Source organism: Microcebus murinus, chromosome 4, assembly GCF_040939455.1.
Source record: "Microcebus murinus isolate Inina chromosome 4, M.murinus_Inina_mat1.0, whole genome shotgun sequence".
In the NCBI taxonomy this organism is placed as follows: domain Eukaryota; kingdom Metazoa; phylum Chordata; class Mammalia; order Primates; family Cheirogaleidae; genus Microcebus; species Microcebus murinus.
This window is the reverse complement of record NC_134107.1, coordinates 12741601-12766977: the sequence shown is the minus strand read 5'-3', so window position 1 is coordinate 12766977 and position 25377 is coordinate 12741601. Positions and strand designations below refer to the sequence as shown.

At 57.3% G+C, this 25377-nt stretch overlaps 2 protein-coding genes across 4 annotated transcripts; one reads left to right on the top strand and one right to left on the bottom strand.

Annotated features, from left to right (window-relative positions):
- The first annotated feature begins 353 nt into the window (after positions 1-353).
- Positions 354-10096, top strand: RELA (RELA proto-oncogene, NF-kB subunit). Of its 2 annotated transcripts, none has more exons than XM_012778099.3 (11): positions 354-642; positions 1263-1289; positions 1384-1535; positions 1694-1842; positions 2625-2716; positions 3054-3185; positions 4000-4104; positions 4335-4547; positions 6573-6653; positions 6762-6839; positions 8671-10096. In XM_012778099.3, exons 1-11 carry the CDS (start codon positions 636-638, stop codon positions 9291-9293), a joined length of 1659 nt encoding a protein of 552 aa, XP_012633553.2. In that variant the 5' UTR covers positions 354-635; the 3' UTR covers positions 9294-10096. The 2 variants fall into 2 exon arrangements, with proteins under 2 accessions (XP_012633553.2, XP_075857908.1); XM_076001793.1 differs by lacking the exon at positions 354-642 and adding an exon at positions 782-799.
- Positions 10097-13279: 3183 nt separating this feature from the next.
- Positions 13280-25332, bottom strand: SIPA1 (signal-induced proliferation-associated 1). 2 transcript variants are annotated; one of them, XM_012778096.3, is made up of 17 exons: positions 25231-25308; positions 23439-23662; positions 22136-22911; positions 21447-21574; positions 21183-21359; positions 18945-19119; positions 18086-18189; positions 17672-17829; positions 16985-17594; positions 16448-16722; positions 14717-14935; positions 14527-14638; positions 14335-14443; positions 14150-14251; positions 14012-14066; positions 13747-13825; positions 13280-13656 (listed from the first exon to the last, which is right to left on the bottom strand). In XM_012778096.3, exons 3-17 carry the CDS (start codon positions 22806-22808, stop codon positions 13510-13512), a joined length of 3123 nt encoding a protein of 1040 aa, XP_012633550.2. In that variant the 5' UTR covers positions 22809-22911; positions 23439-23662; positions 25231-25308; the 3' UTR covers positions 13280-13509. The 2 variants fall into 2 exon arrangements, with proteins under 2 accessions (XP_012633550.2, XP_012633549.2); XM_012778095.3 differs by lacking the exon at positions 23439-23662 and having other exon boundaries at positions 25231-25332.
- Between the last annotated feature and the right edge of the window lie 45 nt (positions 25333-25377).

Below are 25377 nucleotides of genomic sequence, written 5' to 3'. Positions count from 1 at the left end.
GGGAGGTCTGGTCGCTCCCCTTTCCCTCAGCTGCATCTAGACTGGAGTGGATAGGGAATTAAGCAGCAACCACTGAAAGGCACCTTTAGCAATTTGGAAACCTGTGCGAAGCTCAGCCACCTGGCCTTTGAGGGCGCAGCAGACCCGGGCCTTTCCCTACGCAGGGCGGGCGGCTGCAGGCTAGCAGCCCTGGCTTTGCTCCAGACGCAGCCCAGGGTGACATCACCAAACTCCGCCGATGGGCGGGAGGGAGCCCGAAATCCCCTAAAAACAGAGTGAGTAATCGGCGGGCCCGCCCTCCAGGCGGGGCCAGGACCGGGAGCGAGCCGAGTCGCCCGCAGCGCGGGCCCGGGGAGCAGCCTCCGGGCAGACTGCCTCTCCATCTCGCTCTGGGCGCGCACTCGTTCCCGGCCCCGGCGGCGGCGGCGCGCGCGGCCTCCTCTCCGTCTGCGCAGCCCGCACTCGCTCCGGGCCCCTGCGCCGCGGGGTGGCGCAGCGCGCAGGCGCGGCCGGATTCCGGGCAGTGACGCGGCGGCGGGCGCGCGCGGCGCATTTCCGCCTCTGGCGAATGGCTCGTCTGTAGCGCACGCCGCGGGCCCAGCTGCGACCCCGGCCCCGCCCCCGGGACCCCGGCCATGGACGGTGAGGGCGCCCTCTGACTCCGCGGGGTGGCTGCGCCGGGGCTGCGGGGCTGTGGCGGGAGCCCCCCCGCACCGCCTTCCGCCCCTTCCTGCGCCGAAGGCGCTGCGCAGGGAGCGGCCGGCCTGATGGTGGCGCGGGGCGGGGCAGGCAGTGAGGGGTCTGACTCAGTTTCCCCTATGGGTGGAGGGGGGCCTTGACTCAATATCCTCCCTGGGTGTGAGTGCGGGGTGAACCTTAATTCAGTTTCCTCCCACGGTCCATGGGAGCAGTTCTGACTTAGTTTCCTTGTTAGGGGAGAATGTATCTGACTCAGTTTCCTCTCAGGATGGGGGGGAGTGGAGCATGCCCTTCCTCAGTTTTCCTTATGAAAGGAGAAAGGCCCTGACTCAGTTTCCCTCAGTAGAGGAAGGATTCCTTCTAGTTTTCCCTTAGAAGCCAGTGTTTCTGGCTCCTTTACACGTCCCCCCTTAGTTTCACCGCAGGTTCTAGGGAGCAGCTCCTAACTCAGTTTCCCTCCGAGGGAGCTTGGCTCCACCTCCTCTCCATGGATGGGGAGCAGGTTCTCCCTGGTGAGGATGGGGAGCGGGCTTGTACTGACCCCTGTCTCCCTCCTCTTTCAGACCTGTTCCCCCTCATCTTCCCCTCAGGTAAGTGGACCTTCCTCCGTAGTTGGGAGGGAGCTCCCCAGGGTTAGGGGGTTTGGGGGCAGCCCCCTGATGGGACGGTCCTGTGTCCCTGCAGAGCCAGCCCAGGTTTCTGGTCCCTATGTGGAGATTATCGAGCAGCCCAAGCAGCGGGGCATGCGCTTCCGCTACAAGTGTGAGGGCCGCTCAGCCGGCAGTATCCCAGGGGAGAGAAGCACGGATACCACCAAGACCCACCCCACCATCAAGGTCAGCACCTGCTTCCAGTGATGGGGGGGCGCACAGGGTATAGGGGGAAGGTATTGTGGAAGTCCAGCAGGCTTGCCTCCAGGCCACCATGCCCTTTGTGTCTGGAAGTCAGGTTTGGAATTCCTGGGCTTCTAGAGTGCTCTCTGTACTTTGGACAGATCAATGGCTACACAGGACCAGGGACAGTTCGCATCTCCCTGGTCACCAAGGACCCCCCTCACCGGCCTCATCCCCATGAGCTTGTGGGGAAGGACTGCCGGGATGGCTTCTATGAGGCTGAGCTCTGCCCCGACCGCTGCATCCACAGGTGAGCTCCCAGCAGGCCAGGGCATGGAGGGTGAGGTGGGGGGACAGGAGGCAGGGCAGTCGAGTAGCTGCTACAGTGTTACTCTTTTCTGGACATAGGGAGAATTCCTCACTCCTTGCTCTGTCCCCAGCTCTGCGAGCAGACTTCCTTTGTCATGAAATTATCTATTTGTCCACTCTGTCTAGCAGATGTGAGCTCCATGAGATAGGAATGAGTCCCTAGTCACCTCTGAACCCCTGGCCCCCATGACTAGAAGGGCAAGTGCCTGAGTGTCATATCTCCCATATGAGAAAGAAAGCCATTGAACCAAAAGTCTTTCCCGGAACTGACATTCCAGTTGACAGAGACAGGCCATAAATAAATATACAAATAAGTAAATAAGGCACTGTCAATAATAACTTCAGTGCTGAGAATAAAGTAGGACAACAGGTTGGAAGGAGAACCTGCACTGAGAGAAGCAAGGGAACTGGTCTCATCACTTAGGACTGGGAGGTCAGGGAGGCCTCTCTAGCTAAGATTTGAGTGGTGAGAAAAAGCAGAGAAGCACAGAGAGAACATTCTGAGAGGAACAAATAAGTGCAAAGACGTTGAAATGGGAATGGGCTTATGTGTTTGGAGAATGGAAAAGAAGCCCCTGTGGCTGAGCGTAGGGAGGCTGGCAGGCTGTGGTGTGCAAGGGCTGTGCGCTGTGGTGGATAGAGGAAGAAGGGGCAGACCCGGCAAGGCAGGAGGGTCCAGGCTCTGCTGGAGACAGTGGGACAGATGCTTGGGGGGTGCCTCAGTTTCCAGAACCTGGGGATCCAGTGTGTGAAGAAGCGGGACCTGGAACAGGCCATCAGTCAGCGCATCCAGACCAACAACAACCCCTTCCAAGGTGAGCGCTGCAGAGGCAAAGACCTGAACCTGCCTGTAGCGCCCGTACCCTCTGTCACCTCCCCCAGCCCAGCCCGCCTTCTCTGCATGGCTCCCTCATTGACCAAGACTCACAGCACACATGGGATCTTTTGCCAGTGGGAAACCTGGAGAGGGGATATGAATTCAGGTTCACAGTGGAGTCAGTGATGGGTTTAGAACCTTGTCTTTCTCCTTCTTTAGAACTTCCATTTTACATACCCACAAACAGCCCTCCCACCCCAGAGCTCTCTGCACCCCAAAACCCCTGATCTCTCCCCCTCCACCCCTGCTCTCCTGACCATCTGTTTTCCTGGCAGTTCCCATAGAAGAGCAGCGTGGTGACTATGACCTCAACGCTGTGCGGCTCTGCTTCCAGGTGACAGTGCGGGATTCATCAGGCAGGCCTCTCCGCCTGCCGCCTGTCCTCTCTCATCCCATCTTTGACAACCGTGAGTGGTCAGGGAGCCACAGTAAGGGGAGAGGGGTGAGCCTGGGTAGGAACAAGGATATTGGGGTGGGTGTGACCTGCGACAGGAGCTCTGTACTTCATTCAGTCATCTAGCATATTTGTCTCCTGTGCCAAGCTCTGTGCTGGCAGGGAAGGCAGGGCAGAGAAGACCCAGAGCTGCCCTGGAGGTGTAGCTTCCAGGCTGGCAGGGAGTCTGAGGGGAAACGATCATTTTCATTATCACGTGATGAGAGAGTGGTGTGCCCACAACTGTGCTAATGACTCTAGGAAATGAAGTCCCAGGAACAAGATAACGTTAGAGAGTAATAATTCAGTGATGGAAGCTCACAGATGAATTGGGCTGACACTGATCAACTACAGTCATTAATTAGCCAACCAGTAGGATCAATGAAAATAATAAGGGCTCTGGAGTTCCAAGGACAGGAATCCAGGATAAACCAGAAGTTAGGAGGGAAGGACTCACTGCCAAGGTGGATATGAACTGGCCTTGAAGATTGCTTGAGTCAAGTGGAGAAAGAGAAAGTGTGAAAAGATTGGTTCCCACTGGACCAAAAGGTGCATGAGGGCAGAGATGTTTAGCTTTTGTGTGTGGTTATATTCTTGCTCGGAATAGTGGTTAGCACAAAGTAGGTAAATAGTTGGTAAACGGAATGGTCTGACTTTGGCTGCAAAGGTGTGGGAGGCAAGCTCTGGGCAACCTTGACTCTAGCGCGGGCAGGGATGTTGCATCTCCTACAGGCCACCCCGGGGACCTCTGATGGTTCGGATCTTCTTATCTTATTTTTATACCCCAGGCGCCCCCAATACTGCTGAGCTCAAGATCTGCCGAGTGAACCGAAACTCCGGGAGCTGCCTTGGTGGGGATGAGATTTTCCTACTGTGTGACAAGGTGCAGAAAGGTACACACCAGGAGGCAGGGCTGCACTGTTTGGAGCAAGAGGTAAAGGGTGGCACTGAGCAGAGATAGTAAATGTCAGATAACTGGCTTCAGACACTGCCCCCAGTGCCTCGGAGGCTTCAGGTGGGCGGCAGGGTGTTGTATCTCAGGAGACAGGTATCAGAAGTTGGTGGGGGGAGGCTCTGGGGAGGTTAGACACACTGACCCACACTGCTACCCCATCTCCTGCAGAGGACATTGAGGTGTATTTCACGGGACCAGGCTGGGAGGCCCGAGGCTCCTTTTCACAAGCTGATGTACACCGACAAGTGGCCATTGTGTTCCGGACCCCTCCCTACGCAGACCCCAGCCTGCAGGCTCCCGTGCGTGTCTCTATGCAGCTGCGGCGGCCTTCTGATAGGGAGCTCAGCGAGCCTATGGAATTCCAGTACCTGCCAGACACAGGTACACAGCTGGGGAAGGTAGCAGCAGGGCTGTTGGGCTCCACCCAGTGAGAGGCTGGGCTGGATGTCTGGGGCTGTAGTTGAGGAAGAGCCAAAATCTAGAGTCAGAACTTGGGATTTACACAGTAATTGGAATCCATTTCTTGTTTCATTTACTAGTAATGACAGCCAAGACTTAACTGAGCTCATACCACACACCTGCCCCTGATCCAGGCATTTCAGTGAATTCCCTGATTTTAATTTCTCATTAGCCTTTTGAGATAGGAAATAGAGTCTGACTTACCTGAGCTCACATAGCTAGTGAGTGACAGAGTCACACCATTTGAACCCAAGCCATCTGGCTCTTGGGTCCTGTTGCCATGCTGTGTGTCTCTTGTCACTGTCATACAGCCCAGCCACATTTTGATCAAAACTTTGAGTGCCCATGCTGAGGGCATGTGCTAGATGTTGGGAATTACAAAGATGAATAAGACATTCCCTGCCCTTCAGAAGCTCAGGCACATGAGGAAGACAAACATGCAAAACAGATCCTTAAGTCACAGAGTGACATGTGAAATGGAGCTGTGAGCAGCGTGCCATGAGAGCACAGAGGCAGAGAGATGGAGACAGCTATGTGGAGGAGGTGACATTTAGTTTTGAGAAAGATACAGAAGTTCTCCAAGCAGGTGGTCCAGCACCTGGAAATGCAGGGTGTTGGTGAATGCACTGCCTGTTCGGGGGCATCTGAGTGGTGGGAGCTGATGTTGGGCAGTTAGCAGGCCCAGACAGAGGAGGGCCTTGTTAGGCTCAAGGCCTTCATCCAGGATTTCATCTGAAGGCAGTGGGAAGCCACCGAAGGTTCCTAAGCAGAGCAGTGCCATGAACAGATCTGGAAGTTCACTCTGGCGGCCGTGTGTAGAGGATCAAAGAGGGAGAGACTCAGAGCAGGGAGGCCGTTCTGGAAGATGTTGCAGTAGTCCAGGAAGAGAAGATTTGGCGTGAACCTTGCACAAGGAATGGCAAAATGAGAAGATCACATCTCCTACTGCTGTCTTCCTTGGTTACCTGTTGGGACCATGGCTTTTTTGCACCTGACACACACCAAGCTCAGTCCTTTGGGATGCCTGGCCCCAGGTCTTCTCATGACTGGCTCACACCAGTCCTTCCCTGACCACTCTAAATTAAACTCCCTGACCTCACTTCTGGTATTGGTACATCACCTTGTTTATCTTCCTTGGAAATTCTGTCACTTCTTGAGATTTTCTTGTATGTGTATGTGGTTTTTGTCCCAATCTTCTCTTCACTAGGATGCCAGCTTCTGGGGAACAGGCACCTTGTGTGCTCCCGGCCATATCCCCAGTGGCCATGAAGGAGGCTGATGTGTAGTAGGTGTGTGATAAATATGTGTCAGTGAGTAGTGGGGAGTTAGAGAAAGGAAGATGTTGCGGATGATTCCAAGGTTTCTAGCTCTGGCAATAGGGCAGATGGATGGTCAGGGAACACAGGAGAAAGAACCAGGTTTCTGAAGACAGGGGATGAGGTTGGCTTTGGACTGATGGAAGTGAGGTGCTTCGGAGTTACCTAGGTACTGCAGTGGTTAGACAGTTCTGAAAGCTACGACTGAAATATCAAACCATTAGAGAAAGAATGAGAGTCTCCGCTGAAGTCTTAATCAAACCTGTTATGCCTCAACTGGCCCTGAGCGCAGAGATTACTGCCAGGCCTGGATCAAGGCTAGAGATGAGCCGAATAATAGGGCCCCCAAAAGGGCTTCTGTTCCCCCAGAGCACAGCCCCTTTGCTTGGCATCACCCATGTGGCCTTAGACAGGGGCAGATTCAGCCAACAGAGGACTTCTCAGAAAGCTGTGGGATTCTTAGAACTCCTGAGTGTCAGACAGTGACACACAGCTCTTCTCATTTGCTGGGAAGGTTGGGACATGGGTCTTGGGAAAGCCCAGCTCCTCACCTTCCTCCTGAAGGGCCTTTGAGAGTATTGGGGGCCCAGCTGAGGAGAGCAAGTCCCACTTCTCCCTGTTACTTTCCTAGATGACCGTCACCGGATTGAGGAGAAACGCAAAAGGACATATGAGACCTTCAAGAGCATCATGAAGAAGAGTCCTTTTAGTGGTGAGATGGGGAGTCGGGAGAGCCATCGAGAAAGGCAGTGGGCAGGGAGGGGACACCCTGGGGAGGTACACCCCAGGGGTGAAAACTGACCCAGCCCTTGCCCTGCAGGACCCACCGACCCCAGGCCTCCACCCCGGCGCATTGCTGTGCCTTCCCGCAGCACAACAACTTCTATCCCCAAACCAGGTAAGGATTTCTTTTTGTCCTGCTAGAACAGGTTCACATCTGTTTGGCCTGTGGTTGAGACACCTTCTGGGAGGGAGATGAGCAGAAGAATTGGCCTCAGCAGCAGGTGTCTGAAGCCTGCTGTCTGTTGGGCCTGTGTTTCTCAGGGGGTAGGGACTGGTCACCTCTGGCAGAGTCATGTGGGGAGCAGAGATGCAGGTTCCTGGGCCCCATGGCAGACCTATTGAATCAGAGGCTTTGGAAGTATGGGCCCAGGAACCAGCAAATTCCTGGGATGCTAATGCATGCTGAAGTCTAAGAACCGCTATGCCAGTTAAATCCCATATTGGATACCTTGGGATACAGAAGTTAAAAGTACAGAATGTTTTATTTTTTTTTTGAGACAGAGTCTCACTTTGTTGCCCAGGCTAGAGTGAGTGCCATGGCGTCAGCCTAGCTCACAGCAACCTCAAACTCCTGGGCTCAAGGGATCCTTCTGCCTCAGCCTCCCGAGTAGCTGGGACTACAGGCATGTGCCACCATGCTCGGCTAATTTTTTCTATATATATTAGTTGGCCAATTAATTTCTTTCTATTTATAGTAGAGATGGGGTCTCCCTTATACTCAGGCTGGTTTCGAACTCCTGAGTTCAAGCAATCTGCCCGCCTCGGCCTCCCAGAGTGCTAGGATTATAGGCGTGAGCCACCTCGCCTGGCCAAAAGTACAGAATCTTTGCCCTCAACTCTCAGTTGAATTTGGGGAACAGAAAGAAAAAAAATCACCTCTAAAGTAGCAAGATGTATGTACCTGGTATGTGGCTCAAAAAAGAGTGACAGGCTGGGCGTGGTGGCTCACGCCTATAATTCTAGCACTCTGGGAGGCCCAAGTGAGCGAATCCTCTGAGCTCAGGAGTTCTTTGAGACCAGCCTGAGTAAGAGTGAGACCCTGTCTCTACTAAAAATACAAACAAATTAATTGGACAACTAAAAATATATAGAAAAAATTAGCCGGGCATGGTGGTGCATGCTTGTAGTCACAGCTACTCGGGAGGCTGAGGCAGGAGGATCGCTTGAGCCCAGGGGTTTAAGGTTGCTGTGAGCTAGGCACTCTAGCCCTGGCAACAGAGTGAGACTCTGTCTCCAAAAAAAAAGGGGGTGACAGGCCAGGTGTGGTGGCTTACTCCTATAATCCCAGCACTTTGGGAGGCTGAGGCAGGAGATGGCTTGAGGCCAGGAGTTTGAGACTAGCCTGGACAACATAGTAAGATCCTATCTCTATAAAAAATTAATCAGAAAAAAAAATTAATCAGGAGTGGTAGTGTACACCTGTAGTCCCAGCTACTTTGGAGACAAAGGCAAGAGGATGGCTTGAGTCCAGGAGTTCAAGGCTGCAGCGAGCTACATGATTGTACCACTGCACTCCAGCCTTGGCACAGAGCAAGACACTGTCTCTTTAAAAAAAAAAAAAAAAGTGACAAAGTGCCCACTTAAAGCTGTTACTAACTTGATGGTCTGAGGGCTCATCACCTCTGAAGGCTTGGTTTTTCAGCTGGAAAATGAGGAGATCAGCTAATCTCTGAAAGTGTCCCTTCCCCTAAAAGACTGGGAGAGATTTAAGACGTCATGGGTATGAGAGCTTTGTGGGTGTGAGTACTCAGGGAGAGCTCAAAAGAGAAGGTGTGGCTAGAAGTGAACCCTATAAACTGGGTAAGAGGAAGGAGCTAAGCTGGTGACGGCAGGGACTCCACAGAGCGGGGTTGGTCCTAAGTATTATGAAGAGGGGCTGGGGTACAGAGGACGGGGTGGGTCTCTGGGGCTTGTTCTGACCCTTGCCTCTCTGTTCTCTCCTCCAGCCCCTCAGCCCTATCCTTTCACGTCATCCCTCAGCACCATCAACTTTGACGAGTTTTCCCCCATGGTATTTCCTTCTGGGCAGATCCCAAGCCAGGCCTCAGCCTTGGCACCAGCCCCTACCCAAGTCCTGTCCCACACCCCAGCCCCTACCTCAGCCATGGCCTCAGCTCTGGCTCAGGCCCCAGCCCCTGTCCAAGTCCTAGCTCCAGGCCCTCTTCAGGCTGTGGCCCCCCCTGCCCCCAAGCCCACCCAGGCTGGGGAAGGAACACTGACGGAGGCCCTGCTGCAGCTGCAGTTTGATGCTGATGAAGACCTGGGGGCCTTGCTTGGCAACAGCACAGACCCAGCTGTGTTCACGGACCTGGCATCCGTCGACAACTCTGAGTTTCAGCAGCTGCTAAACCAGGGTGTTTCTATGGCCCCACACACAGCTGAGCCCATGCTGATGGAATATCCTGAGTCTATAACTCGCCTGGTAACAGCGTCCCAGAGGCCCCCTGACCCGGCTCCCAACCCCCTGGGGGCCTCAGGGATCCCCAACGGCCTCCTATCAGGGGATGAAGACTTCTCCTCCATTGTGGACATGGACTTCTCAGCCCTTCTGAGTCAGATCAGCTCCTAAGGGAGTGATGCCTGCCCTGCCCAGAGTACTGGTCTGCAGGGGATTGAAGTCCTCCCAAAACACTTACAGATTCTTGGAGGGGGGTGGTGCTCCAGCTGCCCCCAATTTCTTTGGTCTTCCAAAGAAGTTTTTGTCTTCCTTAGGGGGGGATTGCATTTTATTCTTCTGTTGGCAGTATCTATATCTCTCTTTTTGGAGGTGCTTAAGCAGAAGCATTAATTTCTCTAGAAAGGGGGGAGCTGGGAGGATTCAAACTCTTGCTTCCCCTATCCTGATGGTCGGCTCCCTTCTCTCTACAGCAACTCTGGGGGCCTCCATCCCCATCCTCTGGCTTCTAGTACTCTCCTAGAGAGAGGAGCAGGCTGGAGCTATGGCCTTTGTGGCCACAAAGCCTTATTATCAAGTGTCTTGCTCACATAATGGATTCAGTCCACCTTGATCCAAAATAATGCCTGTTACCAGCCCCACTATGGCACTAGCATTGTCCTTGTGCCTAACACCAGCATTTGAGGGGCTAGCCTTTCTGCCCTACAGAAGTCTCTGCCAGCTTTTTTTGCTCAAACTGTGTCTGAAGGGAACTGGTGAGGTAGTGCTGGCTCTCTCTGGGATCCAGAGGGGTTATGTCTGAGACTTCCCTGCCCCCCCCCCTTCTCAAGTGCCTTAATAGTAGGGTGAGTTGTTTCGAGAGTGGGGGAGGGCAGGCTGGCAGTTCTCCAGTCAGGAGGCACAGTTTTCATAGAAGAATCAAAGTACCTGGACTCTTGCTCTTTCTACTCTGAATAAATTTGTTGCCAAGCTGCTTAGAGATTTGCCTTCTTTCGGCAAACGCTGAGCACACACTTTCCTGGTCACGAGAGGCCCAACATCGGTGATAGTTGGATGAATATGCATGCACACTGTCACCTGGAAGCTTGCAGTCTGAGAAGACCCTTTGAAACCCCTACTTACAGTATGGTGGATGAAAACAGGTGGGTGTGGGGGGCTGTCCCAGTGCATTGAGAGCCCATTGGATGTGGGGATGGAGCAGTTTCAGGACAGTCTTCCCAGGGGCCCCATTAGTTCCAGGTCTTAGATCAATAGAGGGTGGATCTTGCAGAGGGGCTAACCAGCGTTTGGAGTTGAGTGGAGTAAGAAATAAGATGTTAAATTTGATGGGATCAGGCTGTGAAAGACTCAAGAAGTATGGGCTAAGAATTTTGGGCTTTGGCCGGCCGTGGTGGCTCATGCCTGTAATCCTAGCACTCTGGAAGGCTGAGGCGGGAGGATCGCTCAGGAGTTCCAGACCAGCCTGAGCAAGAGCGAGACCTGTCTCTACTAAAAATAGAAATTAATTGGCCAACTAAAAATATGTAGAAAAAATTAGCCGGGCATGGTGGCGCATGCCTGTAGTCCCAGCTACTCGGGAGGCTGAGGCAGGAAAATTGCTTGAGCCCAGGAGTTTGAGGTTGCTGTGAGCTAGGCTGACTCCACCGCACCCTAGCCGGGGCAACACAGTGAGTGAGACTGTCTCAGAAAAAAAAGAATTTTGGACTTCATCCCTTGGGTGGGCATGGGAGTGTTTGCCTCTGTTGGGGAAGGAGTGATGCCAGGTAAAGGTCTATGGCCGCGCCACCTATGCTTTGATACCCTGTTCTGGAAGGACCGGTGAATTCTTAATCCACTCCTTCAGGAAACCTAAAAAAACGCCAGGCCGCAACCCACCGGGCTACAGCTGGACATACTTCCGGTTTGATCAGGCGCATGCGCAGCAGCGAAAAGCACAGGCCCCATGGGGGCCTGCCCTCTTAGGCGCGCATGCGCAGAGATAGTGTTCAGAGACCGAGAAGCCAGGTAACGCGCTTCGGGAAAACCCCTGTGCTCAGGCCTATCGCGTCTAACTTCCAAGCTTCGCGCTGTTGCGGGACAGTGACGGCGGGTGCAGGGGGTTATCATTAGTGGCCTGCGCTCCAAAAGTTAGCGACTCTCCTGGGAACACAGTAGGTCCTGGGTGCAAACTCCGATGGACGGTACCCGCGAGAGAAGCTGCCAGGCGACGGCGGAACATGGGGAAGCGGAAGGCGTCTAGGAAGTCCAGCTCGCACTCCAACCTCTACTCGTGGGCTGGCGGTGTCAGGGGCGGGGACTGAAGCAAGAGTGAGCCCAGCAGATCTGCGGCGCGAGAGGCGGAGCCTGAGCCGGTGGTGGCCCGGTCAGGACCCTGGCAAACCTGCCGAGGAGCGCCTGGGAGGCGGGCTCGAGGCGGGGCCGAGCCGAGTAAGAACCCTTCTATGGCCCAGGGAGCGGCTGGCGGAGCTGCGTGCAGTCCCAGTGAGCCCGGGTCCTCCAGTCCAGGCTGCGCCGCCCTCTTCTTGTCTTTCCCAGCCAAGTCCCGCAGTGACCTCCAATGACCCCCAAAAACCCTCATGGTTCTTCTCACACGCCCTGAGTGATCTCATCTTGCTCGTGGCTCACCAAGTTCTAAATCCTGTCTCCAGCCCAGACCTCTCTTCCCTGTGCGCCTGACCCTGAACATCACTCTGACAGCCCTCAGGCCTCCCACATTCACCCCGTTCCAAATGACCTGAACCATGCCGTCTGGCCCCACTTTCCCATGTCAGCCATGCCCTGCCACCCTCCCTCTAGGGGCTCCAGCCAGAAACCTGGCCACTACTGTGGAGACCACCTCTTCTCCCCTAAGCAATTTGCATCCAGTTCCTCATGAGGTCCTGGAAAATCTACCCACTTCTCCCCATTGTCACCACTACCTCCTACCAGACTGCTGCTACAGCCTCCTCCCTGGCCTCCCAGCAGCCAAAGAGCTCTGACACTCAAACCTCACCCCATCACTCTCCCTTTAAACATCAGCCACATGACCAGATCCCAGTTCTCTGCAGACACACCCTCAGAGAGTGACCACAGCCTTTCTTACTGTCCATGAGGGCTGCTCACTACAGTCCACAACCATGAAAAACTGGCAGTCTTGGGAACTGTTAATCCAGGATCCTTAGTGCACCCATCACAACCCCTTCTGATCTAGCTCCAGCTTCTTAGAGCCCGAGGTCCTGCATGTGCCCTGACTCCAGTCCAGTAGGCACCAGACTGGTCCTACCAGATACCTTAGATGTCTCTGCCTGGTGAACTTCTACTTAACCTTCAAAACTCAGGCCTCATGTTACCTTTCCCAGGAAGTCTTCCTGATCCCCAGATGCTCTGTTTCTCAGAGCCTAGCTCATCCTGCCAGCACCTAAGTTAACAGATCCAGGGCTTAGGTCTCAGCAGTGAACTTCAACCAGCCTGGGGAAGGGGCTGGCATAGGCATGTGATGTTGGGCAAGTCAGTGCTCTGTCTAGGCCTCTGGTCCAGAAAACAGAGTTTAGACAAAGTCCAAGTTTGGACCTGATGATGCCATTCATGATTGTCTGTGACATGTGTGCTTCCCTCGCCCAGCCTGGTGAGGAACAGAGCAGGTGGCAGGCTGGTGAGCAGAGAGGAGACAAGAGCCAATTTCTTGCGGGACATGGAATACCCCCAGGAGACTGAGGCAGAGGAGCTGCTTCCTCTGGGATCAGGCCCTGTAGGATGTGGCCAGGTGGTTGAGAGAATACCAGGCTGGGGGCTCAGTGACTACAGAGAGGAGAGCAAGGCTTGCACTGGGGGGCAAGGCCATGTGAGGAATGGCCAGACGCTCCTTGACCACCAGGTTCCTCCCTCCCCTGCCCTGCAGTCTACCCTCTGTTCCTCTGCCCCAGATCTCAGCCCCTTAGGTTTGGTTTCGGGGCTTAAAGAACTAGCTGGGTAAGTATGGGGTATGGCCACCTGCTTCCAAACAGAACCAAATAAATATTTATGGGAGAGAAGCCAAGGGGTGGCCTAGCCTCAGAGACCCCCTCAGTGAGTGCCAGCTCAACCCTGACCCAGTGTCCCCAGGACCTGTCCTAACTAGTCCAGGGAGCTTGGCTGAGGCCTCTGGGGGCAAAACCCCCTCTCCATCATGTCTTGAACACATGTACAGATACAAATAGCAGTGGCTTCTTTACTCCCTGAAATTCCTTTTTCTCCAAAGAATATTTACAAACAGGGACAGGGTGGGGGCAGCTTCCACCACCAAATAACGGGCTAGGGAGTGGGGGGCAGTGCTAAGATGCGCCTCTGCGCAGGGAGAGAGTTCCTGAGGAGGGCTGAGGGCCCAGGAGGTTCCAAGCAGGCCCACAGCCAGACTGAGGCTGGACGGGATGGCTCAGGCCAGGTCGGTGGTCGGTGAGCCCAGCTGCTTGGAGGCCAGGAGCAGGCGTGTGGCTGCGTTCTCCGATTCGGCCTGAAGCCGCCGGTTGTTGTGCCTCAGGCTCCGTACCTCCTCCTCCAGGGCTGCTCTGTCTGCCTTCTCCTGGGGCAGGCAGGGAGGAAGGTGTCAGAGCAGCTGGCCCCTTTCCAGGGGCAGCCCTGAGACTCCCCACCACCCTGGCCCACTCCTCACCTTCTGCAGGTCCTCCTGCAGCTTCCTGAGCATGGACTCCAAGTGAGAGACCTTCTCCGACAGGCTCCCAGGCTCTGGCCTGAGGACATGGGGGTCAGGACTCAGCAGGACCAAGGCAGGGCAGCACCTCGGCCAGCCCCCAGCCCTGCCTAATGAGAGGGGCCCACCCTGTCTCCTCAGACTGATGTGTGTGTGTGGAAGCAGAGCACGATGCCAGGGCACAGGCAGGAAGGGGGGGTCACATGGGCATGGGACAGGGGCTTACTCGGCATCAGACTTTGGAGTTCCTTTGGGGTCTCCACTCTCTGGGATGGGCTGTCCTATAGAGGAACCACGCAGGCAGGTCAGAAAGGGAGAAAGAGCACCATCTTGGCTCCCACCCCCAGTGCCCTGGTGGCCTCACCCTCCCGGGACAGTGACTCCAGGATGGTGTTGCAAGTGGAGGCGATCTCTGAGATGGACTGCCACTCGTCCTCCAGGGTCTCACTGGCTGCCTCTGACATGACTGCGGGCACGAGAAGTGGGCTCAGCCAGGGGACCCAGGAGCATCCCCTACTCTCATCCCAGACCCTCCTACTCCACACTCACTCTTGCTGATGGAGTTCCGCAGAGACAAGGTTCGTGGCAGAAAGGAGGCCCTCAGTTCTGGGGCTGGGTCGCCCTTGTCCTCAGAACCACTGAGGCTGCTGGGCCCATCCTGGGGGGCAGAAGTGGATGTGGATTCCGTGACACCCATTGGTACCATGTGCCATTGAGCTCCAGAGCCTTGTTTCTGCTCACCTGGGTGGGGGGTGTCTCCCTGTCAGCGCTGGGTATTGATGACTTGGCTGTGGTGGCCAGGAGGAGGTCTGGGGTGGTGTTGGGCAGGACTGGGGCCTCATCCGACAGGGAGCTGGGGAGAGCGAAGGGCTCAGAACCAGAAGCTGCTGTTACAGAGGCCTGGAGGGGAGGGAAGGCCAAGGGCATGCACCTGCGGGGTGAGGGCGAGTTCTGGCTGTGCAGGAACTCAGTCCGCTCCTCAGCCAGATCCCGGGGCCCTGGCGGGCCACTATCATCTTGCAGGCACAGGTGCAGCAGCTGCTTTGTGACAGGCAGCAGGACCACTCTGGGGGCTTCCTCCTCCACTGGTTCTGGGGCCCCTCGCCGGCTGGGCTCCTGCAGAGACAGCCTGTACAGCTCCGAAAAGCTCCTGGTGGGGAAGAGGCAGGGGTAGTCAGGAGTCCGCACTCCCTGGAGTCCTGCATCACCAGCCCCAAACCCAGCTGCTACCCAGGCACTTCCAGGAGGAGAGCTCCTCAAACGCCTGGACAACAATGAGAAATGTCTGCCTGGTTACTGGCCATTTTCCCAAACCATGGTTCAAATTCCAGGGCTGCCCCAGTGTATCCTGAGAAAATCACTCTGGACATCAGTTTCTCCATCTGTGAAATGGAGATAAAGTCCTAACCCCATATCTGTTCAAACAACAGATCAATAGCTTGGCATCCAAAAACTACTGCCTGGAGCCAAATCCAGCCGTTTTCCTTTTTAAGCAGATGTACCCATTTACAGAACAGGTGACGCCTGGGAGCTAAGAATGGCTTTTACATTTTGACTAGCTGAAAGAAATCAAAATATTTCCTGATAAGTGAAAGTCATATAAAATCGAAATTTCAGTGCCCATAAATGAAGCTTTAACAGAACAATCATTAAAGCTTTAGCCACACTTACTCATTTACCTACAAGGACAGAGTAGCTGCCACAAAGATCAGATGGCCCAGAAAACCTAAAATATTTACTGTCTGGCCCTTTACAGAAGTTTGCCTGTACCTGGCTTAGCACAGTGAGGAATCCATAGTGTGTGTGTGTGTGTGTGTGTGTGTGTGTGTGTGTGTGTAGGGGCTAATACTAAAAAAAAAAAGATAACAGGCTGCTATTTGATCTTTTTTTTTTTTTCTTGAGACAGAGTCTCACTCTGCCTGGGCTAGAGTGAGTGCCGTGGCGTCAGCCTAGCTCACAGCAACCTCAAACTCCTGGGCTCAAGTGATCCTTCTGCCTCAGCCTCCTGAGTAGCTGGGGACTACAGGCATGCACCACCATGCCTGGCTAATTTTTTCTATATATATTAGTTGGCCAATTAATTTCTTTCTATTCATAGTAGAGATGGGGTCTTGCTCTTGTTCAGGCTGATTTCAAACTCCTGACCTCGAGCAATCTGCCCGCCTCGGCCTCCCAGAGTGCTAGGATTACAGGCGTGAGCCACCGCGCCCGGCCCCTATTTGATCTTTTGAGCAGTGAAAACAACGCGCTTAACTGGTTCCATTAGACATGTGAGGAAAGGGCGGTTCAGGGATGGAGACATAGGGGCCAGGCTGAGGCTGAGGCAGCAGGACTGCTTGAACCCAGGAGTTTGAGGCTGCTGTGAGCTAGGCTGACGCCACGGCACTCACTCTAGCCTGGGCAACGGAGTGAGACTCTGTCAAAAGAAGAAAAGAAAGAAAAGAAAAGAAAAGAAAAGAAAAGAAAAGAAAAGAAAAGAAAAGAAAAGAAAAGAAAAGAAAAGAAAAGAAAAGAAAAGAAAAGAAAAAAGAAAAGAGATGGAGACATGGGATTCTCCGCAGAAGGAAAGACATCCGCATGGGATTCTGGAGAGAAAGCTCCTAGCGACACGGGCTGGGTGGTAGCCAGCTGCCCGGTCCTCGCCCGTCCCGGGAACGCTGACCTGCGGGGCCGGCCGCTCTCGTCCGGGGGCAGGACGGTGACGCAGACCTTGGGCGCCGAGCGCAGCAGCTGGGCGGCGGCCTCGGGGCCCAGGCTGGGCAGCGTCTGGCCGCACACGCGCAGCAGGCGCGCCCCGGGCCGCAGCCCCGTCGTCTCGGCGAACGTGAAGCGCTCCACGTGCGTGACGAAGCCCTCGGTGTCCACCTCGAAGCCCAGGCGACCTTGGCCGTCGCGGGGCAGCGCGAGCTCGCGGGTCTCACAGCCGCGGCTCACCAGCTGCGGGGCGGAGCGCGACGTGAGCGTTAGCAGCCCACCCAGCACATGTGGGCCTGAGGCTCTGGGAGCCCTTCCCCGAGGGCCGCCAGTGCCCGCTCAGCCGAGCTCCCGGTCTGGGTTGCTCCCTCGCCTTTCCTTTCCTCAGGAGGGCGGCAGGAGAGGGGTTCCAAAGCAGACTCCGCCCGACTCGCGCCCGGGCCCGGGGCGAGTGCCCAGGCATCCCGCGCCTACTCCCAGGCCTCCGTCGCCTCCCCAGGCTCACCTGCAGGCGCGCCACCACCTCGCCCACCGCTTGGCTGGGAGGCCCGTCGAACCGCAGCGTGATCGCCTCTCCGCGGCCGTGGTACAGGTCGAGCAGCTGCTCGGAGAAGGTCCAGGCCAGCACGTCGCGACAGGCACAGTTGAAGACCACGCGGCCGTCGCGCGGCGCCACCAGCACAAGAGCCTCAGCCGAGATGCCCAGTAGGCTAGGCACCTCGGCGCCGTCGGGGTCGCCCGCCTCGGCCCCGGCTGCGACCCGAGCCCCGGGCGCCGCGCGCACGCCCCACACCAGCGCGCCCGCCGCCTGCAGCTCGGCGCCTGGGCCCCGAGGGGGCGCCCGGCGCCTCCCGCCCAGGGAGGGCAGGCCGAAGCGCGAAGCGGAGTCCAGCGACGTAGTGGTCACCTCGTTGGTGGCCAGGTCCTGCAGGTACTGCTGGCGCGTGCGCGTGGCCATGGCGTGGAACTGACGTGCGTGGCCCGCCGCCTGCTCGCCATTGAGCGCCTTGGCCAGCAGGAAAGCTCGGAAGTCAGCGTTGGCCGCGAAGGGGCCTCCGCCAGGGGGCAGAGCTGGCCCAAAGGCCGGGGTGTCCTGGGTGCGGCTCACGGCCACCCTGTGGGGATGGATGCGGTAGTGAGGGGCAGCAGGATGCAGTGCCCAGGGGAGACCCGGGACCAACCAGGCGCCCACCTGTAAGAGGTATATGGGGTGCAGGGCGCGTGCGCGCGCACCACTAGAAACACGTGCTGGAAATGCGAGCGGATGGTGGTGGGGCAGAAGGGTTTGCTGCCAGGCTCCTGGAACACGATGGTCACAATGTCGTTGCCGATGTGGCGTTTCCGCAGGAGCTGGGGGGTTAGATGGTGGGAGCTTAAGAGGGGCTGTGTATCCCCCAAGCCCCTCCTCATTCAGGCAGGGCAAAGCCAAGGCACCAATAGCTCTCTACTTGCCCAGGTGAAGGCCTGGAGCGTTTGTTGTGAAGGGGCCATCAGAGCAGAGGGTTGTTGGGGGTCAACAGCGCAGGCCAACTAAAGCTCAAATATTGCCACCCACACAGCACCCTCCAAGGTTCCCAGGGAACCCCTTTTCCTCCCCCACACACACCTGCTGCTGGTTGTTAGGGGTATAAGGCAGCATCGTGGACACGTGGAACATGATCTCGTGGTCCTGGTACGTGGTGTAGAGGGAGTGTGTGCCTGTGGAATCCGCTGTGGCCAAGGAGTTGGAGACACAGAGGGAAAGCAAGAGGAATCTGGGTGGCTTGAACCTGCCATTCTTGCCCCCTGCATTCCACTCAGGAGCCTGCCCTGCCCCAACCAGCAGGTGGCCAACCCCTCATGCCACCACCCAAGGCCCAGGCCATGAGGTCCAAGGACCTCAGCCTTGGCTGCCCCTTCCCCTCCCTACACAGGCTCCAGCCCCATGCTGGGGTGCAGGGGCATCAGGATTGAGGTGCTGAAATAGAATGAAGACACAAATGAGAAGTGGTCTCAGAGGGAGGCAGGGGGCAGGTATCCCAGAAAAGGACAGATAATGACCCAGGCAGAAGTGTATGCCATGCTGGGAGAGTGGGAAGCAGGCAAGAAGTGCTCGAACACCTCCCAGGGGCGCTGGGGTCCTTCCAACCAGGGAGACAGGAGCACCCTCCTCCACCCCTCCCCCGCTCCGAGTCTGGGCCACTGGAACGTGTCCTGTAGAGGAGTGGTACCCCTAAACCACCTTGGCTACAGCTCAGGCAGTAGGGTGCTCAGGCCTTGGGGACAGTCCCAGCCCCTCCTCTCAGTCCATAGCTTGGCCCTTGTAGGCCTGACTCAAGTCCTTAGCTTACTCAAAGAACACTCCAGTCCCTAACCCCTGCCCCAGGACAATATGGACAAAGGAGTGACAAGGCAGTTCATTCAGACCAAAGAAGTTTGCCCTCAGCCTGGGTCTGCCCCCGCCCATCCAGGCCCCTGGGCCTCACTTTTGGTGTCCAGCTGGGCCCGGTAACTGTCAAAGCCTTTGAGCCGCACCACGTCGCCCAGCAAGGTGAGGAACTGCATGAAGGCCGGTCCTGCCTCCTGGTTGTTGTACATCTCCTCCTCTGAGCCCTGGCCCGCCCGGCAGTACAGGATGCCCACCTTGCGCTGGAAGCTCAGCTGGAGGAAGGGGGTGGGCAGAAGGCGTAGGCCTCAGTCCCCCCGCCAGCCCTACCCCCACTGTGTCACAGGGACTAGACAGGACACTGGCCTGCGGGCTGGGCTGCCTGTGTGTGTGGCCACTTGTGCCCCTGCCTGTCAAGTGAGGATAGTCTGCCCTGCTCCTAGTGCTCAGGAGGTGGGGAGAGGAAGTCCCAGATGAGAAGGGATGAGAGGAAGCGGTTCTCATGTGACAACAGAGGAGACAGAAAGGATCCTGCACACAGTACACTCCCAATAAATGTTCACATTGTCATCTTCCTTATCTCAAGACCAGACTGTCCTCTCCACCCTTGAATCCAAGGCACCCCCCACCCCAGCCTCTGGAGGCCTTGAGCCATGTGCCACCTGTCCTGTTTCTATACCCTCTCTGCTCCCAGTTCCTTTCCGTCTGTGGATAACCACGCACAGCTCAAGATGCTCTGACCCCATTCAAACAGCCCAGGCTCCCCTCCCGCTCTCACCTCCCTTCTTCATAGCTAAGTGTGTTCACCCTCAGTCCCCACTTCAGTTTCATTCCTCCCAGCCCCCTGCTGCCCATAGATGTGACCCCCTCTTGGCCACAGTTGGCACCGGGGACAACTGGAACATCACATTGCCTGGGTCCCCAGGGGTCCCCCCTTCTTCCTGGGCCTCTTCTCTACCCACTTGATTGCAGCTCCTCCCCCTCAGCGGCTCAGCAGCCACCTCCATCAGACAGCACCCCCATCTCTGCCACCAGCCCAGACCCCCCTCCCAAACTCCAGAGCCATTTCTCCAGTTTCCTGGATGTCCTTGTCTGGCACCTGGCACCTCATCTCCTTGCTGTGACTCCCCGACCCTGCTCCTTCTCCATAAAAACAACACTCCCAGAAGCCAGGCAGGTAGGGCCGCTCAACACTCCACGCCCTTCAGGCAGTCACAGGGGCTACCCACTTTGCCCCTGGGCTAGCACATCCTCTTCACCTCCACGATTGTCACCACGATGTCTAGCCTGTACAACTGTAAGAGCCTTCTTCCACCTGGCCCCTGCCCCTCTAGTCTAGCCCCCACACCGCAGCCAGAGGACTACTGCACCTCTCAGCTGTGCTTTGTATCCTTCCACGGCTCCCCAGTGCCCACAGGAACAAATGCAAGTTTCTCCCCATCCCCTCCCCACTAATCCCTACTACAGCCACATTGAACAGTACAAATGTGACACGCCTTCAGCCTCTAAGCCTTCACACAAATTGTTCCTTCTGCCCAGAAAACCCGGCTCAGCTGGGCTTGAGCTCTTGTGTTTCCTCTGTGCTGGGAAAGCCTGACCAGGGAAGAGCCATCAGTACTGCCTTTGTGCCCCATGGAACCCTCCACACTCCCCTTTCGTTGTTCTGAATTTCAACAATTCTGTGGGTCTCTCTCCCCAACCCAGCTGTGAGCCACTCAAGGATAGCACCTGGTCTGGACCTATCCCCAGCATCCAGGCTGGGGCCTGGCACCAAGAAGGGGTGAGGAAATGTTTGTTGAATGTTACTGATGGGGTGAATGACACGGGAGGAGACTCAGCTAGTGGGCAGCTTTCAGCACAGGAAATGACTTCCAACTGGCTTGATGTCCCAGAGTGGAATGGGCAGCTCCGGGAAGGAGTGAGCACCACATGTTGAGAGGAGACCAAGCAGAGGCTGCAAGGCACACTGGCCAAGAATGCTGAGGGCACTGAAGGAGCGGTGGGGTCAGTCAGACCAGGACTTCTAGGGCTGTAAAGTACATGTGCATCACCTCGGGATCTTTTTACGAAGCAGACTGTGGTTCAGTAGGGCTGGGGTGGGGCTCCAGAATCTGCGTTTCTAACAAGCACCCAGATGATGTATGTGGATGCTGCTGGTCTACAGCCCTGACTTGGAGAAGCAAGGCTCTACATGACTTCCAATGCCTTGTGTCTGAAAAGCTAGCTCTACCAGGGTCACCGTCCAGCCCAGGATCAGGGTCAGGGCCGGGGGTTTGGGACCTGGGACCTGGGTTCAGATCAGGTCTAACTGTAAGGCTGAGGCTTCCTGGCCACTCACCACTTGCTCGTCCAGTGTGAGCAGTGTGCGAGGCACCTTGGGTGAAGCTGAACCCAGGCGCAGACAAGTCGGGCTCAGCCGCGGTGCCACATGCTCCAGAAGCTTCCTTGGGGACAGGCCTCTTGGGGGCCCCGGCGGCAGCACATCCTCTGAGATGGTGCCTCGAAGGGTCCGGAGCTGGGGAGGGGAGATGTAGGGGTGCTCAGGATCCATACAGGGTGTGGGGGAGGCAACCCACAGCCCCACCCCGTGACCCTGGCCCACCTGCGTGGTCCGCACGATGACTCGGTAGCTGTGCAGGGTGCCCCCTCCGCTGCCCTCCTTCTCCTCCCGCCGCAGGCTCACTGCTACCGGGCCCAGCACCTCGTCCAGCCCGAAGAAATTCTGGTGTTCTAGGGGGCCGTGCTGTGAATGATTGGTCCCACCCAGGCAGCATGCCCTCGCTGGACCATGCCCATCACTAAGTTCAGCTCCAGGATCCCACTTACCACCAAGTTTAGGGCCCAGGCTAAGTCCCGCCCCTCTGTAGCCCTGCTCACATCACACCTTGTCCCAGACTTAGACTCAGTGACCTGCTCCCGAGGCCTAAATCCTGCCCTGGCCCCGCCCACCGCACCCATATTCTCCCTTCCCTGTCCTGGAACCCTGTCTTAGCAGGTGAGAACATGGTTCCCAGGTTCACAGCTTTTAGGCCTGAGTCCTCATCTCACAGGAATGTAGACAGGGACTCTCCTGCAGCCTGGAGGGTTGTGAGGATGAACCAGATGGAGGCAGAGGGGTACACCCTGGCTGGGGGCGAAGGGCCAGGGCTGGCCTTAAGGAGGTGGTTAAAGGTGGGTCCAGAAGAATCTCAGTTCAGCTCCTGATCCTTCTTATGGCCGGGGACTTCCTACTGTGTGTACTGCAGTGACAGGAACCTCTGCCCCTCCCTGGGACCTCTGCCTTCCCCTCACCTTTGCCGTAGAAGTACTTGCGGTAGTAGCCAGCACCCAGGTCTGCATGCTCCAGGCTGTAGGCTGAGGTTCGGTTCTGTGGCTCCTCCAGGATGGACACGGCCGCATTGGGCAGCGTGGGCGGCACAGGTGGGGACACTTGTCCACCCAGACCTAGCTCACCCTCACCCCCAAGCTCACACACAAAGCCAGGCGCCCCAAGCAGCAGGTCCGAGCTGGTAGCCTGGTCCTCAGCTGAAGCCAGGGTCCCAGAGCTGGCCTCAGTGTGGCCCCCCGTCCCCCGTGGCCTTGGAGCCCAATCAAAGAGCAGGCTCTGCACGTCATAGTGGGCAAACCATCGGGGCTCCAGCACTGGCGGGAAGGCAGGCTCTGGTTCCTCTGCTGGCAGCCCCAGCAGGGCCAGTGGGTCAGTGAAGAGCCGGCTGGAAGCTGCGGCAGGGCGTCCAGCCTCCTCATGGCTGTGGGCACGGGCACGGGGGCTGGCTGGCGTGGGGGGTCTGGCCTCGCCTGCATCGCTGCCGCTGCGCAGGAGTGGGCTCCGGGCTGGCCTCTGCTCAAAGGTGTGTGGTGTCAGCGGGGGCCGTGCTGGCTGGCGCAGCTTGCGGGCGAAGAGGTCATCCGTGGGTGCAGGGGCCATGCCCCGCCGAGGGCTCCCCACACCACCGGCCCACATGGGCGTGCTCTGCGGGCCTGACTCTCCGGGGCCCGGGCCGCATTGGCGGGCACAGGTGTTTAGTGCCCAGCTGGCAGGCCGAGGTTGCGGCAGCAGTTCCTGCCTTGAAAGAGGAGGGGGCTGCTCAGAGGGACCTGGGGAGAAAACAGGAACCCCAGCCCCCAACCTGGTCCTCCACCAACTGGGTTGGCTTCCGGCCCCCTCCGAGACCATCAAAGCTGCTTCCGCTTTCCTGGCCACTTCCTCGTCTGCCTAGGGCTGAGGTTTCCAGCCCCCTCTCGGGCTTAGCTGGGCAGAGCCAGGGGCTGGGGTGTTGGACCTTGGCCCTGAGGGCCCTGGAGCCTGGGCAGCCCTGGGGCTGCCAGGTCCCCTTATTCATCTACACACCTTGGCTTTGACCCGGGCTCAGAGTAAGGGTCCCACAAAGGCCTGGCCCAACTGGACAAATTGTCTCGGCTGGGACGGGAAACCCATGGGGCCACTGGTGTCTGGGTCCTGCCTGCTTGACAAAGAGAGGACGTCCTGTCCCCAGAGACCTTCCTCCCTGCCCCTCCCACTTCCTCCAGGGTCCCTGGGGAGCTAAGCACCCAGAGGCCTGGTCTCAATGCCCTAGCCCTCCAGTCTCAATACCTCAAGGACACAGGGACTCCTGGGGGCAGCGGCAAGGCAGCAGCAATGGCAAGAGGACTTCCTTCGGCACAGGAAGTGGCCGCAATGCTGTGCTCAGTTCCCACCCCAGCCTCCACATCCTGAGAAAGGTGCTGGGGTCACACCAGCTTAGTCACGGGACCCAAGTCATTCTGACCTCAAGGACAGGTCCAGGCCCACCCCGTTGCAGGCTCCTATGCCCATGCCTGGGAAAAGAGAGGGAGTCATGCTGACCTGGCCCCTTTGCTGGATTTGGGACCCCTGGGGACCTTTGCCTACTTCGTCTCACTGATGTGGAAGGAGAGGTCTGAACCCCATGTGACAGGTCAAAGTGAGATGCTCTTGCCTGAAGCAATTCCATGTCAGAGCTAGGATCTCACCTGGGTCTGTCAGCTCCTAAACAGAGCTGCACCTGCCCACTCCAGTCAGCTGTGTAGGTGTGAGATGGGTGGGGGCTGGGCTGAGGCTCAAGGTCTCACAGGATGTAAGATTGAGACACCCAAGGCCCCAGGGACCTGCTAAGTACTGTGATGAGGCCAGACGCAGGTGCCAAAGGTGGGGTGAGAACTTGAGGGGAGGCCATGTCCCAGTAAGCCCTGGATGGAGCAGGCAACCAGGACAGGGACCTGGGCACCCTCCACTGGGGTATAGGCATGTGATGCTGGGTCTCCGTGCATCATCCAGTGGTATCACATGGAGCTGGGCTCTATGCTCCCCTTAGCTGGGGCCTCCAGAACCAAGCAAGTGTAGCCCTCCCCAGCTCTGGGTGCCTCCTGCCTTGGTTTCTCCTAGGATAAGTTCTGATCCTGACCTTGAGCCTGTTTTCTCATCTCTGAAATGGGGTTAACTATTTCTGTCCCCTCCAAGGACCGTTGGGAGGTTGAAAGGAGAGTGAGGCAAGTATAGCTAGCCATATATGTGCATAGTGGATGTAGGCCCTGGCCTCATGTGCCAAGCTCTGGGCACTTGCATGCTTGAGCCTAGGCTATGGTGTGTGTGGGAGGGGTCTATGCAGGCCCTGCTCCATGTAGGATGAGATCTACAAACTGTGGGTAAGCTCTGTTGATGTGTGTGCACCCAGCTCGTGGGCTGCCTCTTACTCTGGCCCAGTGCCGGGCTCTGGCCCTGCCGTGGAGGATGTTCTTGGGCTTTGCTCCCTACCCGGCAGCTTCACACAGGGTCCATTGAGGCCGGGACATTCCTTGAGGCCTGTGTCACTGGGGGGGGGGAGGTTGGGGGGAAGAGGCCTGCCCCACCCCCACAGATCCGGAAGGCCTGGCTGCCCCAGGAGGAGGCGCTGGCCGCTTCCCAGCACATCTGGAGGTCATGACCCCATTTCTGCTGCCAGGGGGTGCGACAGATGTTTCCTCCCAGGCCAGGAGACAGACTGGGGGGTGGTGTGCAAAGGCTGGGGAGGAGGCCCGGCAGGGAAAAGGGGAGCCCCAGAATCGGGGGAGCCCCACACACTTGGCAGCAGGGGCAGTCGCCAGAGGCGCCGAGAGGAGCCAGAAGCCGCTGTGTCCATTCAGCTCACTGGCCTGGTGAGGCCGTCCCGCAGAGGAGGGAGTATAGGTGAGTGGCCAGAGGCAGGGGACTGGACAAGTTGACTCGGGACTGAGCTGGAGCCAGGAGGTTGGGAGTGTGTAGCCAGCGAACGTGGCAAGGAACTCTCCCTCCCACACACACACACACACTACCAGGGCCCACGGCCAGACCACCTTCTCCCCTGTCCGGCCAGACAGCGGTGCCCCCCGTCCCCTGCTCCCACCAGTACCTCTGGGGCTCCCGCCCGGCCGCCGCCTCCCGCGCTGGGGTCCCGCTGCCGCTCTCCCGCTACCGCTCCCGGCGCCGGCTCCGCCTGGGGGCGGGGCGCGGCGGAGGGGGCGGGGCCGGCCGGGAGCTGTCTGCGGCGGGAAGCGCC

Coding starts and splice junctions, on each gene's coding strand:
- RELA (XM_012778099.3), top strand. Junction 1,290..1,383: donor CCCCCTCATCTTCCCCTCAG/GTAAGTGGACCT, acceptor GTGTCCCTGCAG/AGCCAGCCCAGGTTTCTGGT. Junction 6,654..6,761: donor GAAGAAGAGTCCTTTTAGTG/GTGAGATGGGGA, acceptor CTTGCCCTGCAG/GACCCACCGACCCCAGGCCT.
- SIPA1 (XM_012778095.3), bottom strand. CDS start 22,808: ATGTGGGCCGGTGGTGTGGGGAGCCCTCGGCGGGGCATGGCCCCTGCA. Junction 13,826..14,011: donor ACTCCAAAGTCTGATGCCGA/GTAAGCCCCTGT, acceptor CCATGTCCTCAG/GCCAGAGCCTGGGAGCCTGT. Junction 13,657..13,746: donor TGCAGGAGGACCTGCAGAAG/GTGAGGAGTGGG, acceptor TGCCTGCCCCAG/GAGAAGGCAGACAGAGCAGC.